Genomic DNA, 14,324 nt, shown 5'->3' with positions numbered 1-14,324 from the left:
TGACATGTCATGTCAGCAGATACAGTTGATAACTGACAGTTCTTTACAAAATGGTCAGGGCCAGTATACAGATGTGTCCACATCTATCCTCCTTGCGCTACAAGTCGCGCCATACATAACGCAGGAGCTCCATGTGCCTCGGTAGTGCAGAGCGTCTTCAAACGTTTGATGCGAACACAGCTATGTGAATAGATAGCACAAGCAGCTTCTGCTGATTAAAATGATATGCATCGGCCCTATGTTCTCTGTGCATCTGCAGGTGTATCTGCATGCGACGTTACGTTAGTGTCAGTGGCTGTAACACTGTAACGGTGCGTTCTGCATGCCGATACAACCGCAGATGCACAGAGAACATAGGCATGCTGCATATCATTTTAATCAGTAGAAGCTGCTTGTGCTAGCTATCTGCATCACTGTTTGAATAAGATGCATTTGAAGGTAAAAGTCGCAGAAAAAGACTCCCTGCGCTACTGAGTCATGCCACGGCATGGCACGATTAGAAGGGTTGTTTAACGCGCAAGGAGGCTTGATGTATGAGGACACATCAGCTTCCACATAAAAATAGGTGCTTAATCCGCATGATGATCACCAGCTGCCTAACTTTTCACACAATAAGCCATAAATTATAAGGGGTAAATCTACTAAGAATCGAGTCTGGGAGAGTTTGCTTTTTTTTTTCAACTCGATTAGCTTCACGGCTTAACATTAGCGGCCGATCATTGGCTAAGCTCACGTGGTTACCAGCCAATGAGCGGCTCCTCCACGTGAGTCCCAGCCAATGAGCGGCCGCTAATGTTAAGCCACCGTTGATCGGCTCATGGCACGGCACTAATGATAGTTCATGGAGAATGAGCTATCATTAGCATACTGTATCTACATGCTGTAGCGTGTTGATACAGTGTGTCCGGGACCTTATTTGGATTACTGCGAAGAACATCGTGGGACAAAAGGTGAGTATTGGATCTTTTTTTCAGGTACTTCTATAGGATACTTTACATTGAGCAGGAGACGTGAACATCTGGGAGAAGGTGAGTATGTGTTTATGTATGGATGTAATAAAACTTTATTTTCACGGTGTGTGTGTCTTGTGTTTTTTACACATTTCTTTACAGGTGAACTACATGTACCAGCGGCCCCTTAATGCCCCGTATGCTGGTACTTGCGGTTCTCCAGGTTCCACCATGCGGAGGAGGCTTGCTGGGACCTGCAGTTCTACTGTAAAGACAATGTTATTCATTCTATTTTTCACACTACACCTACACTATCAAACTGCCACCCACCGCCCAGGGGTGGTGGGGATAGCCCTGGGCTATCAGCTTAGGACAGGGGTGCCCAGGAGTGAGGGACCCCTTTATTGGGGGGGTCCCCAATTCCCCAGGGATCCCTGGCCTGGGCTGATGCTGCGGCTGGGAGGCCCGGTGAAAGGGCACCCCTAGCTGTGGCATCAGTCCCCCGCTAGAAAGGGTCCAGAGCTGGTTTTAAATCTAAGGGGAACCTCACGCAAATGTTTTCTCCCTATATTTTTTTTTACTTTTTAATCTTTTTTTTTTTTTCTATTTACAGGTAGAAACATACATGGATCACAGTGATCTGTGTATGTTTCTGCCAAACTCGCAGATCATAGGCAGGTGTATTTATTTCACAAGTTTTTACAGGAGAGTTTTCCCATCTCATGAGAGTTTAGAAACTCTCTGCTTGGTAAATACCAGAATCCTATCTTCACTAGTGAAAAGGTTCTCGAGTTTTGCCAATGGAAATTGAAGAGAGTTTGCTAACCTCCAGTATTTTCCCTTGGCAAAGGAGATCTCTCTCCCAAGTTTGACATTTGTAATTTGAGAGTGGGAAAAAATGACCAAACTCTCACTTTAGTAAATTTACCCCTAAGTGTTAAAATAGTTTTTCTATCGTTCTAAGAAAATATAATTTTTTTCTATTTTGATGTATTTAGAGAGACAGTGGTTCTGATAGTGTATGGGGTGTACATACATGCACCTGGCTCTGGTCACACCCACACATAGGGCCGTATTCAATTAGCGGCGAAAACGGCCGTTTTTTTCGGCATTGGCAAAAACTGCCATTTTCGGAAAAAAAAAATGCAAAATTTTTGCCAAAAAACAGGCGAAAGCAGTAATTTGTCATTAGGGGTAAGTGTCCAAAGGGTTCTGAAAGAAATCCCCAAATTTTTAGCCAAAAATAAGGATTTTGCACTTTTTTTTAGCCTGGTCTGGGATGGAGAAAACTTTTCTCCAGTTTCCAATGGTGAAAAAAAACAGCCGTTTTCTACGCTAATTGAATACGGCCCTACATGTGGGTGTGACCAGATGTAATATTTTATACATCTTCACAGCTAAACAGGAATATAAATAGGCCTACATTGATTAATTCACGTGGATTCTACAGGTTTTGAGTAATTTGTATCAGAGCCCTTTGACTGGGAACAGAAATGTAACATGAGTCACATGTCAAAAATTGATTTTTAAGTACAGTTTGGTTAACATTGAGTTTTTTGTTGGTGTGTCAATCATATGTTTAGGGTCTTATAAGTGTGTAGTATAACAATAATATTGTAAAAATAATTAGGAGAGCAGGTTTAAATAAATATATAAGTCCCTTCAGTTCATATGTCCATTCTGAGTCACGCATATAAAAAAATAAAATGTAACTACTTAAAGTGTACATTTGTTCTGCTTCTAAGCCGTAATTATGACTACCTGCCACATATTATTGTCATATTTTTAAAATGTTGAATTTCAACTTCATTTTTGTGTGTGGTGCTTTTTAACTTCTAAAAATTAACGTAATGTAATGTCAGTCACATGGACTGACCCATTTACATCAGGGGTTCTCAACTCTAGTCCTCAAGTACCATCAACATGTCAATTTTTATGGGTTTCCTAAATCATGTAATGGATAGCATTACTGCCTTACAACACGGACGTTTTGGGTTCGATACCCACCATGGACCTAGCTGTCTAAAGTTTGTATATTCTGCTTGCACTGGTTTCCTCTAGGTACTTCAGTATCCTGCCACATTCCAAAGTCCTGGAAGGTTAATTGACTGCTGACAACAATTCTCCTGACCATATATATTGTGTGTGTGCATGTGGTAGACAATATAGATTGTAAGCTCCAGTGGTGCAGAGGCTGATGTGAATTACCAAATATTCTCTATAAAGCACTGTGGAAGATGTGTGTTCTATAAAAATAAATGTTAATAAATAAAATATATCATACACAGATGAGTTAATCTATTTTGCTATGTCCTGAATTATCCCATCTGTTTCCACAGACAGAAATCCTAAAAACATATCCTTTTTGGAAAATTTGAGGGTTGAGGTTGAAAACCACTGATTTACCTGACCATTTTAGGGACATTTTTGTAAACAAAAAAAGAAAACAACCTTCTATAGTTACAAAACAAAAACTTTACTGTGATTAGTCTACCTTTCCCTGGTGTTTATCTGTGTGCCTGCATGTGCAAGGACTGAGTCGCCCACTTTGAGCGTCTTTCGAATACCTTCAAATACCTCTTGTGCATCTTTAGATGCAACCATTGGTTGCACCGTCTAAACTTGCACCAACTCCATGCTAGGTGCATGGCTTCTAATGTGAGCTATTATGTTCTCAAACACTTCATCGACACTCCCATAATGTGCCCATAAGACTGACGTCCTCTGTGTGTCTGAATAGCTACTCACAGGAACACCCAGCACATTTCCAAAATATTACTATTACAGAGCGTCTCATTAGCAGCTGCGCCTCTGTGCATTGTGTGACACATGCATTGTGCCACTATTTCGGGTCTAAGGCGCATGTACTGTATCAAAATAATTGCTCAACTCCATGAATAACTGCATTGTATGCGACTCAGAATCAGGCCCTTAGTGGCTGTAAACTGTTAAATATTTTCTCTGTTTATTAGGAGAAACCATGTTTATTTTTTCTTTAGGGTAGTGTTCATTCTAAGACTCAACCTCAAAGTACATACTACCTTGCACATATCTAATAGCACAATGAGTGTGACACAAACCAGGACCACCTAACATCCCATTTACATTGCCAGGAGTATTTGGTCTAGTATAATTTCATGTTTTTGCAAGCCAATGTTCACGAAGAGCTGGGAATGAGGCAAACAAAGAGGACAAAAGGGAAAAATGCTGAGGGGTTATATTGCCATAAAAGCAAACGCAAAAGATGTCATGTGGAGAAACCTTTAACTAGGTTGTAAATGCCTAGTGCTGTCTCAGACATTCTTGCTAATAACATAAAAGAGAAGTTCGAAATGGTGAAACTATCAGTAAGTTTTAATTTGTTTCTTTTGTTTTTTTTAGAGCAGAAACTGGTGGAGCAGATGTTCAGCGAGGAAAGATTTGCTCACTTAAAGCACGGGTAAGACAAATGATACTGATTACATCCTGAAGTGGCATCTCTAAAATTACCAGCACTATTATACTTGCCATATAATACAGCTACTATGCTATGACTTAAAACAAAATACATTCATGCTGATATGTAAATTGTTTTTATTCTATTGCAAAAAAATTGCTCTTTTAATTTAATGGGCTATATGTGTATTTCTACTTAAACATGCACTCATGAATAGTCTAAAGAATTTTCTTTGTTACATATTTGTTGTTTGAATTGCAATTTGTAATTTGCTATCATTTATTTATTGTATAGGAAACCCAAAATCTCCAGATTTTGCTATACAGACTTTGGCCCTGATTCAGAGGCGCTCGCTCTGAATCAGGGTGGGCCGTTTGTTTTTGTTTTTTTCTTACCCCAGCCTCCAGGCTGCTCGCTAAGCTGTGGGTGACCACCCACAGCTTTAGCGGGCGGCCTGGTAATGGTCCCGACCATCGGGCTTGCGACGAGACCCTTGTGGTAGGGTCTCGTCCACCACAAGCCCCAGTGAACTTCCTGCTCTAATAGAGCAGGAAGTTCACTACTGACATCACGTGTGATGTCAGTAGGGCCGCAGACAAACGGCATGCGTTCCTTCGGGAACGCCTCAGTTTGTGTAGCCACCCCCCCGACCCGCCTACAAAACAGGGCGAGGTGTTGATCAACAACTACAGCCACCCCGTCTTGTAGCGAGCGATTTCTCACTCGCTCCGGGGCTCGCGCACGCGCACTGCCCGGCCATCGATCCGCTTGCGAGCACTATTCGCGAGCGGGTCTGAATCAGGCCCTTTATTTTGACTACATACATGAGCATGCATTGAATTAAAGTGATTCAATAGTATATTCAAACCTCTATATATATATATTTATCTATATGTATATTCCATAGACAAAAAACCTTACAGCTTCACCTGTCCCATTAAGGCTTCTTAGACATTATCTGAATTTTCACAAAACCTACTGAATTTCTGCCACTCAAACTTAAAAAAGCAATGAAATTCCGATCATTAAGGCTGACGCCTTAATGGACGTGTTCCTTTGCGCAATACAGGTATGGTATGCCATCACTCCCTGTGGTTAACTACAGATTCAGAACTCTCACAGAGTGAGATTGCTGTCACTCACAAAATGGTGGAGCTGCTAATTCACAGAATTGTATGCTCATTGGAATACACACATGCAGTCTATTCAACTGAGGTCTGAGCAGTTATGTGGCATCCACATCCCACTCAGAGCCAGTCCTGGTTGTCAAAATACAGGGGACAAAAGACATAGGGGTCCCCTGTATTTAGCACAACCAGCACTGGACTCTGGCCTCTGAGCCGGTCCTGGTTTTGGATTTAGTAGAGGTCCCCTGTATTTACCAATACCAGCACAGGACCAGTTCTAGCGTGGGGGGTAATGCAACTGCCAGGGGGAGCCATTTCACCGACCCCTGACCGCTAGTCTGCCTAGGCCGGGGATCCCTGGGGAGCTGGGGACCTACCACAATACATGGGTTCCCCTCTCCAAGGCACCCTGGGCCTAGGCTGATAGCCCGGGTCTATCCCTGGCAACCCTCGGCGGTGGGTGCTGGTTTGATTGTATGAAGTGATCCCCCATCCCCCTAAAGCACAACCAGCCCCGGGCTTTTCACGGCCAGTCCTCGTTGTGAATATACAGGGGACAAAAAGTGTAGGGGTCCACGTATCTAGCACAACCTACACCGGGTTAGTCAGAACCAGCCCTGGTTGCCAAAATACAAGGGACAAACTACGTAGGGGTCCACTGTGCTTTGAGCAACCAGCACTGGGTTCTGATTCGGTCCTGGTTCTAGAAGTACAGGAGGAAAAAATAAGTAGGGTCCCCCTGTATTATCCAGCACCAGACTTTTTCCAGCGGGAAGCTAATACCACAGCCAGGGGAGCCCTTTCACCGGGCCCCCAGCCGAAGCATTAACCCTGACTGCTATTCAGCCCACGCCATGGACCCCTGGGGAGCTGGGAAACCCCCCCCAATAAAGGGATCTCCCTCTCCAGGGCACACCAGCCCATCCTGATAGCCCGGGGCTATCCCCAGCACCCTAGGGCAGTGGATGCTGGGTTGATTGTGTGAAGTGTAAATATTGTCCTTTGCAGGTGAACCACAAGTACCAGCATGCAGGGCATTAGGGCCCACTGGCACCTGTAGTCCACCTGTAAAGAAAATATTAAAATAAACACACACTTTAATATTGTAATATCTTTTTTTACTGCTTCTTCACCTGGGGGCGGCCACCCCTGGGCTTAGGCGTATTCGCCTGCCGGGCACCAACCCGACAGGGCTTCGGCGTCTTGGCCTGAAGGACGGCAGCCTTTAAGCTCTTTTTCTTTGCCGCCGCCACCCCAGGGCTTCAGCGTATTCACCTGGCGGGCGCCAACCCGCCTGGGCTTAGGCGTATTCACCTGGTGGGCGCCAGCCCACTTGGGCTTTGGCGACTTCGCCTGGGGGAAGATGACCTTTAAGCTCTTTTTCGTGGTCGCCACCACCCCAGGGCTTCGGCGTCTTCGCCTGGTGGGCACCAACCCACCAGGGCTTCTGGCGTCTTCGCCTGGGGTGGCAGCCTACTAGCTCTTTTGCACGGCTGCCACCTCCCCAGAGTTTCTGTTGTCCTCTTGACCTAGTGGGCGGCAGCCTGTGCCATTTCTTTTGCATGGTCGCCACCCACTAGGACTTCCGGCGATGACTTTCTTCGGGAGCTCTCGTTGCTCCCGGCCGTCGGACTGTCATGCCGCCTTCTCGCGCTGGCTTATATAGGGGACAGGGGCGATGACGTCACAAGCCGTGATTAGCTCGTGGAAGCCATTTTTGAATTTCAAAAATGGCGCTGAAGTGCCATTTTTTTAAATGGGCTCCGCTGCCGAACTCTGCAATGGCAGACTGGATCCTCTCGGATCCAAGCCCGCCGTCAACGCCCGCAATGCCGCTGGGTCCCGCTGACACCCGCACTGCCACCACCGATGTCCGTACTACCGCTGATAGCTGCACCACCACCGGGTCCTTGCCACTGCTACCGCCCGTTGCCATTGCCAGGCGCTCCACCACCAACACCCGCAAATGGCAGCCATCTTGGTGAAGCCACAGCAACTAATTGAATCTTCCTATCTCTATAATGGAGCAATTGTGAAGTAATAGTTTAAAAACTGTAACTTTCTCAATTACCTGAACCCCAAAAGGCCCTACCCAGGAACAGTAGTCTAAATTCGCCCCCTACCCTGAGTTATGCCTTCCCAAAAATCCCCCATAGAGAACAGCAGAATAGTGGTCCTAATTGAGTTTTTTTGCCCTGAAATTTGGTATGCAGCACCGAGCGACAGTTCTACCTGTCCATGCATAATTTCAGCTTGGTACTTCCTATAGCTTTTGAGGTATAGCCCCTTAAAAACCATGCCCCCCACACCATTAAGGATGTAGTAGTCTATGACAAAACGTGTTGGGTGTTTCATGTTTGTTTGAAATGTTTTGCATCCATCACACCTGCTGGGAGGGTGAGGTGGATGAGTTGTACCATCTATCTGAAGGTGTTTAATCACATGACTGAAATTCCAGGTTTTTTTTTTTAATAACCAGGATCCACCAGGTCGTATAAGAGAGATGTGTTTTGATCTATTACATTTGCAGAAGTGTCCGTCACATACATTGGCACGCTAGGATTGTGCTCTGACAGTTACTAAAGCCAGGATACCTCTCTCCACTAGTCCAAGTCACAGTACCCATACCGCCAGTCAGCAGCTCACACTGCAGCCACAGACCTCTGTGGGCAGCAGGCAAGAGAGCTGAGGGACGCAGTCAGTGAGGTTCTGATATCACGTACACTATATGTATAGTATGAAACTCGATATATAAATTATAACCTGCGCTCACTTTATGGGTAGTGTATAACGTGGGGTGGCTAGCTGCTGTAACAATCGAGATGATCCTATCTCGTATGGGTACATCTAAATCAATAATGGTTACTGCGCTCTGCCTAAATGAAGTACCAGTATATGTAGAAACAGAATCATACAAGTATATTTAAACCAATTATTTACTTAGGGATATAGATAAAATATACAGAGTAGTACACAAGCCCAATCTCTTAGGATAGTGCAGAAATAACAATCATATATAAATGTGAAACAAGTAAAACCAATTGAACAGATCTGTCGCTATGTTCAATATTCAAATGGTATATTATTTAACCTTTGTGGTCACCGCCTGCAGGTTGATGGATAATGGGTGATGTCTTATTTCTTTAGGTAGATTTTATATGGTCGATCCTTATTGTTAATAAGTAGCGGTGTCCCGCTGATGAAACAGTTAAATGGTTAGTGATACAGTACTTGGGTGCCCGGGAGAAGGTCTTCCCAGGGATGGAGTACGGCAGCACTGCTGACTAGCAGGAATGTCTCAGAGACTAGCGTACGGCCTCTGTGTGCAAGTGCCGGTGGTATGTCTGAAGGAACAGCCACTACCCCCGCACTGCACACCGGAGAAATCGTCAGTTGTCTGGGGAGGGGTTGTTACAGCAAAAGCTCCTAAGTGGAGCTGATTGCCGTGCACTCCCTCTCCTCGGTGAGACTTACCTTCCTTGCCGTTAGTCAGGGCACCGCTCCTTCCCCTCGCCGGCTTTCTCGATTCAGGTGTTTCTTTGCTTCCTCATGGCTTGATTTCCGGGTATGCTTCGCGTCATTCGCAATGTATATAGGGGGCCTGATTCAGAGCCGCTCGTAAGCGGCCGCTCGTTCGCTCCGAGAGATGTTCGCACATCTGCGTATGGGTCGTAATGCGCATGCGCCAACATGTGTTCGCAAAATTGCGAGTGCCTGCTAATTTGAGTGACAGGATGAGGCATTTGTGGGTGGTAAAAGGGGAAGGTGCTTGAAAACGGGGAGTGGAGATCCGAACGCATGCGTGCCAAACGGTCAAAACGGGTGTTTTAAGGGTGTGCATAATTAACTAAGCAGCGTCATCGACCACGTCACTTGGTTGTCTCTTAGCCTGAACTGTTCGCATGATTGCGGTAGGAAAATCCTACCACAAGCACTGCGAGCAGTTCAGACGCCTTTTGATGTACTCGATTAATCAAATAAATAGCGGAGATGACGTATGATGCGAGCGGCCGGGGGGCATCTTTACAAAATAGCGAGTGCATATTTCGTTCGCTCGCTCAGACATAGAGGCGTCAACAGACCACAAAGAGCGAGCGCTCAATTTAAATAGCCGGCCCCTTTTTCTGAACGAGCGAGCGCAAATAGCGTCCGGCTCTGAATCAGGCCCAGGGTTTGATGCTGGTATTCAATATCTGTAAAGGTTGTTACTAAGGCCTTTTTAGTAAATAGGTAGGTAATGTGTCTCCAACGCGTAGCGGCAAAAGCCTTCTTCAAGGATTGTGATGGGATAAGCTACACTTCCGTCTTTTATTCCCAAATGTTCATGACGGCACTGACTAGAGGGGTGGATCCGGTTTCCATTGTGATGGTGAAGCCAAATTAATAAAGGATCGTTGTTTGTCAATTAAACAATTAAGAGCTCTGTGCTTTTGATAGGAAGTGGGAATGATCAGGTATTACTGGACAGTGTGCAAATTGTAAACATTTCTTATGGATATATGTTCAATTAAACCATTCATTAAGTATATTATCCATCCTAAAATTCTTTAAAAATTATAATCAATGGATATCAGTCAAGTTGATGAAGCCTACTTGTTATTAAATAATTGAATGAATACAGTGGTAATTCCTAGTCCAAGTAAATTGGCATAACATATTAACCCCTAATAATGGATCTGACTTCATTGTCTTTATTTCGGCCAAACAGTGTAATCGTTTTGAGGGTGTATATCCATTTCAACTCCTCTTTGTTAATGGCATGTTCATGATTCCCCCCTCGCCAGTTCTTTATGACCTTTTTGATACCAATTATCACCAGGCTTCTAGGGTCACCACCATCTGTTTGCTTAAAGTGTTGTGATAGGCTGTGTGTTTCTAAGCCTTTTTTGATGTTACGATTATGTTCCGCAGTTTGTACCTTTAGTTTGCGTATTGTACGTCCCACGTATTGCACGCAAATTAAAGGTACGAACTTTATATGGATCAACCATATAAAATCTACTTAAAGAAATAGACATCACCCGTTATCCACCAACCTGCAGGCGGTGGCCACAAAGGTTAAACCTTACAATATACCATTTCAATATTGAACAAAGGGACAGATGATCTGTTAAAAAAAAAAAAAAAAAAATGTGTGTGTGTGTGTGTTATTTCTGCACTATCCTAAGAGATTGGGCTTGTGTACTACTCTGTATATTTTATCTATATCCCTACGTAAATAAGTGGTTTAAATATACTTGTATGATTCTATTTCTACATATACTGGTACTTCATTTTGGCAGAGCGCAGTAACCATTATTGATTTGTAAATGTATTATATAACCACTCACTGATCTACAGTCATTATGCTGACAATCAGCACCGCAGACCAATTCAGACGTCATTAACAAAGGAGACAGTGTATCCTGGGAACATTTTTACATGGTGAGAGAACCACATGCTTATTACCAATTTTAACATTTAATTACTCCAGTGTATGTAACGAATAAAACCTTCACAGATTGTAATTGAATATTGGATCCTTTTTAAGAACTATTCTATTTTATTGGTTAGCAACAGACTAATTGTATTTACTATAATTTCAGCTTACTAAGCAATATTAGCACCTGCTGGATACAAGTTGATCACTTAAGCCCCATACACATTGGACGATATTTGTGAACGATAATTACTTCTTTGATCTATATATCTTTCAAATTGTCCAGTGTGTATGCACTAAGTGATGAAGGATGCGCGTTCACGCGGGTCGTTAACGATATCCCCAGTCGTCTGTACATGCAGTTCAATCTGAGGATATCGTTAACGATGTGTATGCACTCCCTCCGCTGCCGATATCGCTCAATACACACATCGTCCAGTGTGTACGGGGCTTTAGTTGAAAGTGGACATATGCACTAAATACACATTGGTATTATATAAATTAGAGTGCCTATTTGCAAACTGTTTATCCATGTCTAGTATTATTATCCCTAGGATAGTTATCTATTTTTATCTGAAGGTTTTTTAGGTACTAGACTGTGATTTAATTGTTTTATTTTAATTATTCAATTGTGCCTAACAAGTATTATTTACACAAATTAACCTTCAATTGTATCAGAATTTATGTAATAACTCTGCTGACAAGCAGTGCTCCCATTTGTTTGTTTCTTCTTTTGCATTTTGATTTGGCCTGCGGACCAAGGAAATTAGAGGAGTACGCAGACCCAGTTACTTTCAAGAGAAGCCTATATACCAGTGATTTTGAATGTACACCTAAATATGTATTTTTTTTGTTCCCTAATGCCTATGCTTTTTTTTTTCCAGGCTGTCTTGATAGATATGGAAGAAGGTGTAGTTAATGAAATATTACAAGGCCCTCTTCGAGACTTGTTTGATAGCAAGCAGTTCATTACTGATGTATCTGGCTCTGGAAATAATTGGTAAGAGCTAAACCTTTTTTACAGTAGCATGAACTATGCCTCAAATGCCTACTATTATCTTTGTAAACGTAGATTGGCCAAACATGCTTGCAAAAATGTCAAATTCAGTAAATTCTGACACATGTTTACCCCATTATGTCTGTAGCATAGTTGAGTGTTAGATCTTACGTTCGGGATACAACTGAATATGTCAGAAAAGAAAAAATAAATAAATAAATTCTAAACGAAATAGGATAAAAGTATGAATTAATTGAGAAATTCATTGAATATAAAAAGCCTTGAAAAAAATCATAAGGCAGTGGTGCCTGCTTTGTCAATCAATTAATGTGTGTTGTGTATTAACTATTTGTAGCCAAACCAGATAGCAAGTGGGAAGATGCGCATGATAAAAAGATAGCTACATTTGTATCTGCAGCAGGAAACACCTTATGAAACATTGAATCACAGATACTGGCACCACTAGTGTGTGTCTACTAATACCTCTTTTACACCGACTTAAAAATCCTGGGGTGATGCATGTGAACGCACATCAACCCAGGATTTGTGTCGATGTAAAGGGATCCGACCCGACTGGCTTGCAGGGTTGAGCACTGGTCATTTCTGTGTCACCCTGCAGTGTAAACGGCTCGACCCGGGTCGCTCCGCATGCCACCTGTTTGACTGGCTTCAGTGGAGCTTGGAGATGACAGTCTCCAAGCGTCCACTGCTGGCCCGACCAGAACGGAGCAGCGGACCCCACCCATCCTCCCTGCCTCTGGAAAGCTGCGGAGTAAGGTAAGGGGGTCGCGGAGGGGGAGGGAGGGGAAGAAGCACTGCTCACCTGCGCCGGAGAGCTTGGTCAGTGATGAACCGGCTCTGATGTAAACGGTCGGCACCGCTGTGTCAAAGGGGGTCTGTCCCGGGTCTGATCCGGGTTGGAAACATGGGCCTGATTCAGAGCCACTCGTAAGAGGCCGCTCGTTCGCTCCGAGCGATGTTTGCCCAACTGCGCATGCGTACGGATCGTTATACGCATGCGCGAACCAGTCAGTGCGGCCGAAATTCATGTGCTCGCAAAATAGCGAATGCCTGATAATTTGAGTGACAGAAAGAGGCGTATGTGGGTGGTAACAGGGGAAGGTGCTTGAAAACGGGGAGTGGAGATCCGATCGCAGGCACGCTTAAAGTTCAAAACGGGCGTTTTATGGGTGTGCATAATTAAAACAGCAGCGTCATTGACCACGTCACTGGGTTATTTTATAGCCAGAACTGCTCGCAAAATTGTGGTAGCAAAAACCAACCATAAGAATAGCGAGCAGCTCATACCCTGGTCGATGTACTCGATTAATCTAATAAATAGCGGAGATGACGTAGGATGCGAGCGGCCAGGGGGCGTAGTTTCCCAAAAAACGACCGCAAGTTTGGTTCGCTTGTTCAGACCTAGAGGCGTGAACAGACCGCAAACAGCGAACGGTTCATTTGAATAGCCACCCCTATTTTCTGGACTAGCGAGCGCTAATTGCGTCCGGCTCTGGATCAGGCCCCATGTTCCATATCCCGGGTCAGACCCGGGACTTTGGTGTATAAGATGTGCACAACGGAATCGGTATGATATCCCGGCGGCCGCTTTGCCGGGAGTTCGAATCCCAGCAGCGGCAGTCCGAAAAAACCAGCAGAGGCCGGCAGCGGAAGCCCGACAGCGCTGGAAATCCTGATCGTCCTAAGGTAAGTATCTACTAACCTAACCCCCGTAACCCTCCTTAGGGGTGCCTAACCCTAAGCTCCCCCCCCAAGTGCCTAACCCTAATCCCCCCTTTGCCTAACCCTAACCCCCCTCTTCCCCGCTGCTTAAACCTAAGTCCCCCGGGGGGGGGTGCCTAACCCTAAGTCCCCACCGGGTGCCCTAAACCTAACCCTCCCCCCCGGTGGCTGTCCGCTTGCGGCGCCCGGCGACGGGGAAATTACAGGCGTCTAGATATAGACGCCCAGCATTTCACCCTCGCCGGGATATGATAGTCGGGAAGCCGGCTGCCGGTATTAAGGCAGCCAGCTTCCCGATTGTATACCGTGCACAACAAACCCCTCAATCTATTATACAAGTGTGGGGTATTGCAAAAGTAATGTGCGCTCCCTATAACCTATAAAGAATCTATATGTTTAAGTGAATCAACAACTTTATATAATAAATAATATTATTCAAAAGAAGAGTGTATAGAGAGCTAGCACAATAAGTTGGTATACACTGAATGTATGTGCTTGGAGAAATCACACATGTGAAAAACAGACATATGTGTCTGGAAATTATATGTGTGACAAACATCCAGAAATAATATATCATAAATAGACGCAACATAATTTGTTCTGAATAAAAATGAAAGAAAACTGTATGAAAATATTAATAACAGCAATCACC

The 14,324-nt window shown here is 44.2% G+C and overlaps 1 protein-coding gene across 3 annotated transcripts in view; it reads left to right on the top strand.

Annotated features, from left to right (window-relative positions):
• TUBE1 (tubulin epsilon 1) overlaps positions 1 to 14,324 on the top strand; it is a 50,220-nt gene that overhangs the window by 17,961 nt on the left and 17,935 nt on the right. For all 3 annotated transcript variants that reach the window (XM_088460423.1, XM_088460425.1, XM_088460424.1), the window contains 2 exons: positions 4,332 to 4,389; positions 11,817 to 11,932. In XM_088460423.1, the coding sequence (XP_088316549.1) occupies positions 4,332 to 4,389; positions 11,817 to 11,932 (174 nt within the window). The remainder of the gene's footprint in view (positions 1 to 4,331; positions 4,390 to 11,816; positions 11,933 to 14,324) is intronic.

The sequence above is a fragment of the Taudactylus pleione genome, unplaced genomic scaffold (genome assembly GCF_031769625.1).
Source record: "Taudactylus pleione unplaced genomic scaffold, aTauple2 ptg000046l, whole genome shotgun sequence".
Classification (NCBI taxonomy): Eukaryota; Metazoa; Chordata; class Amphibia; order Anura; family Myobatrachidae; genus Taudactylus; species Taudactylus pleione.
Note: the sequence above shows the minus strand (reverse complement) of the source record. Positions and strands in the feature narration are given on the sequence as shown.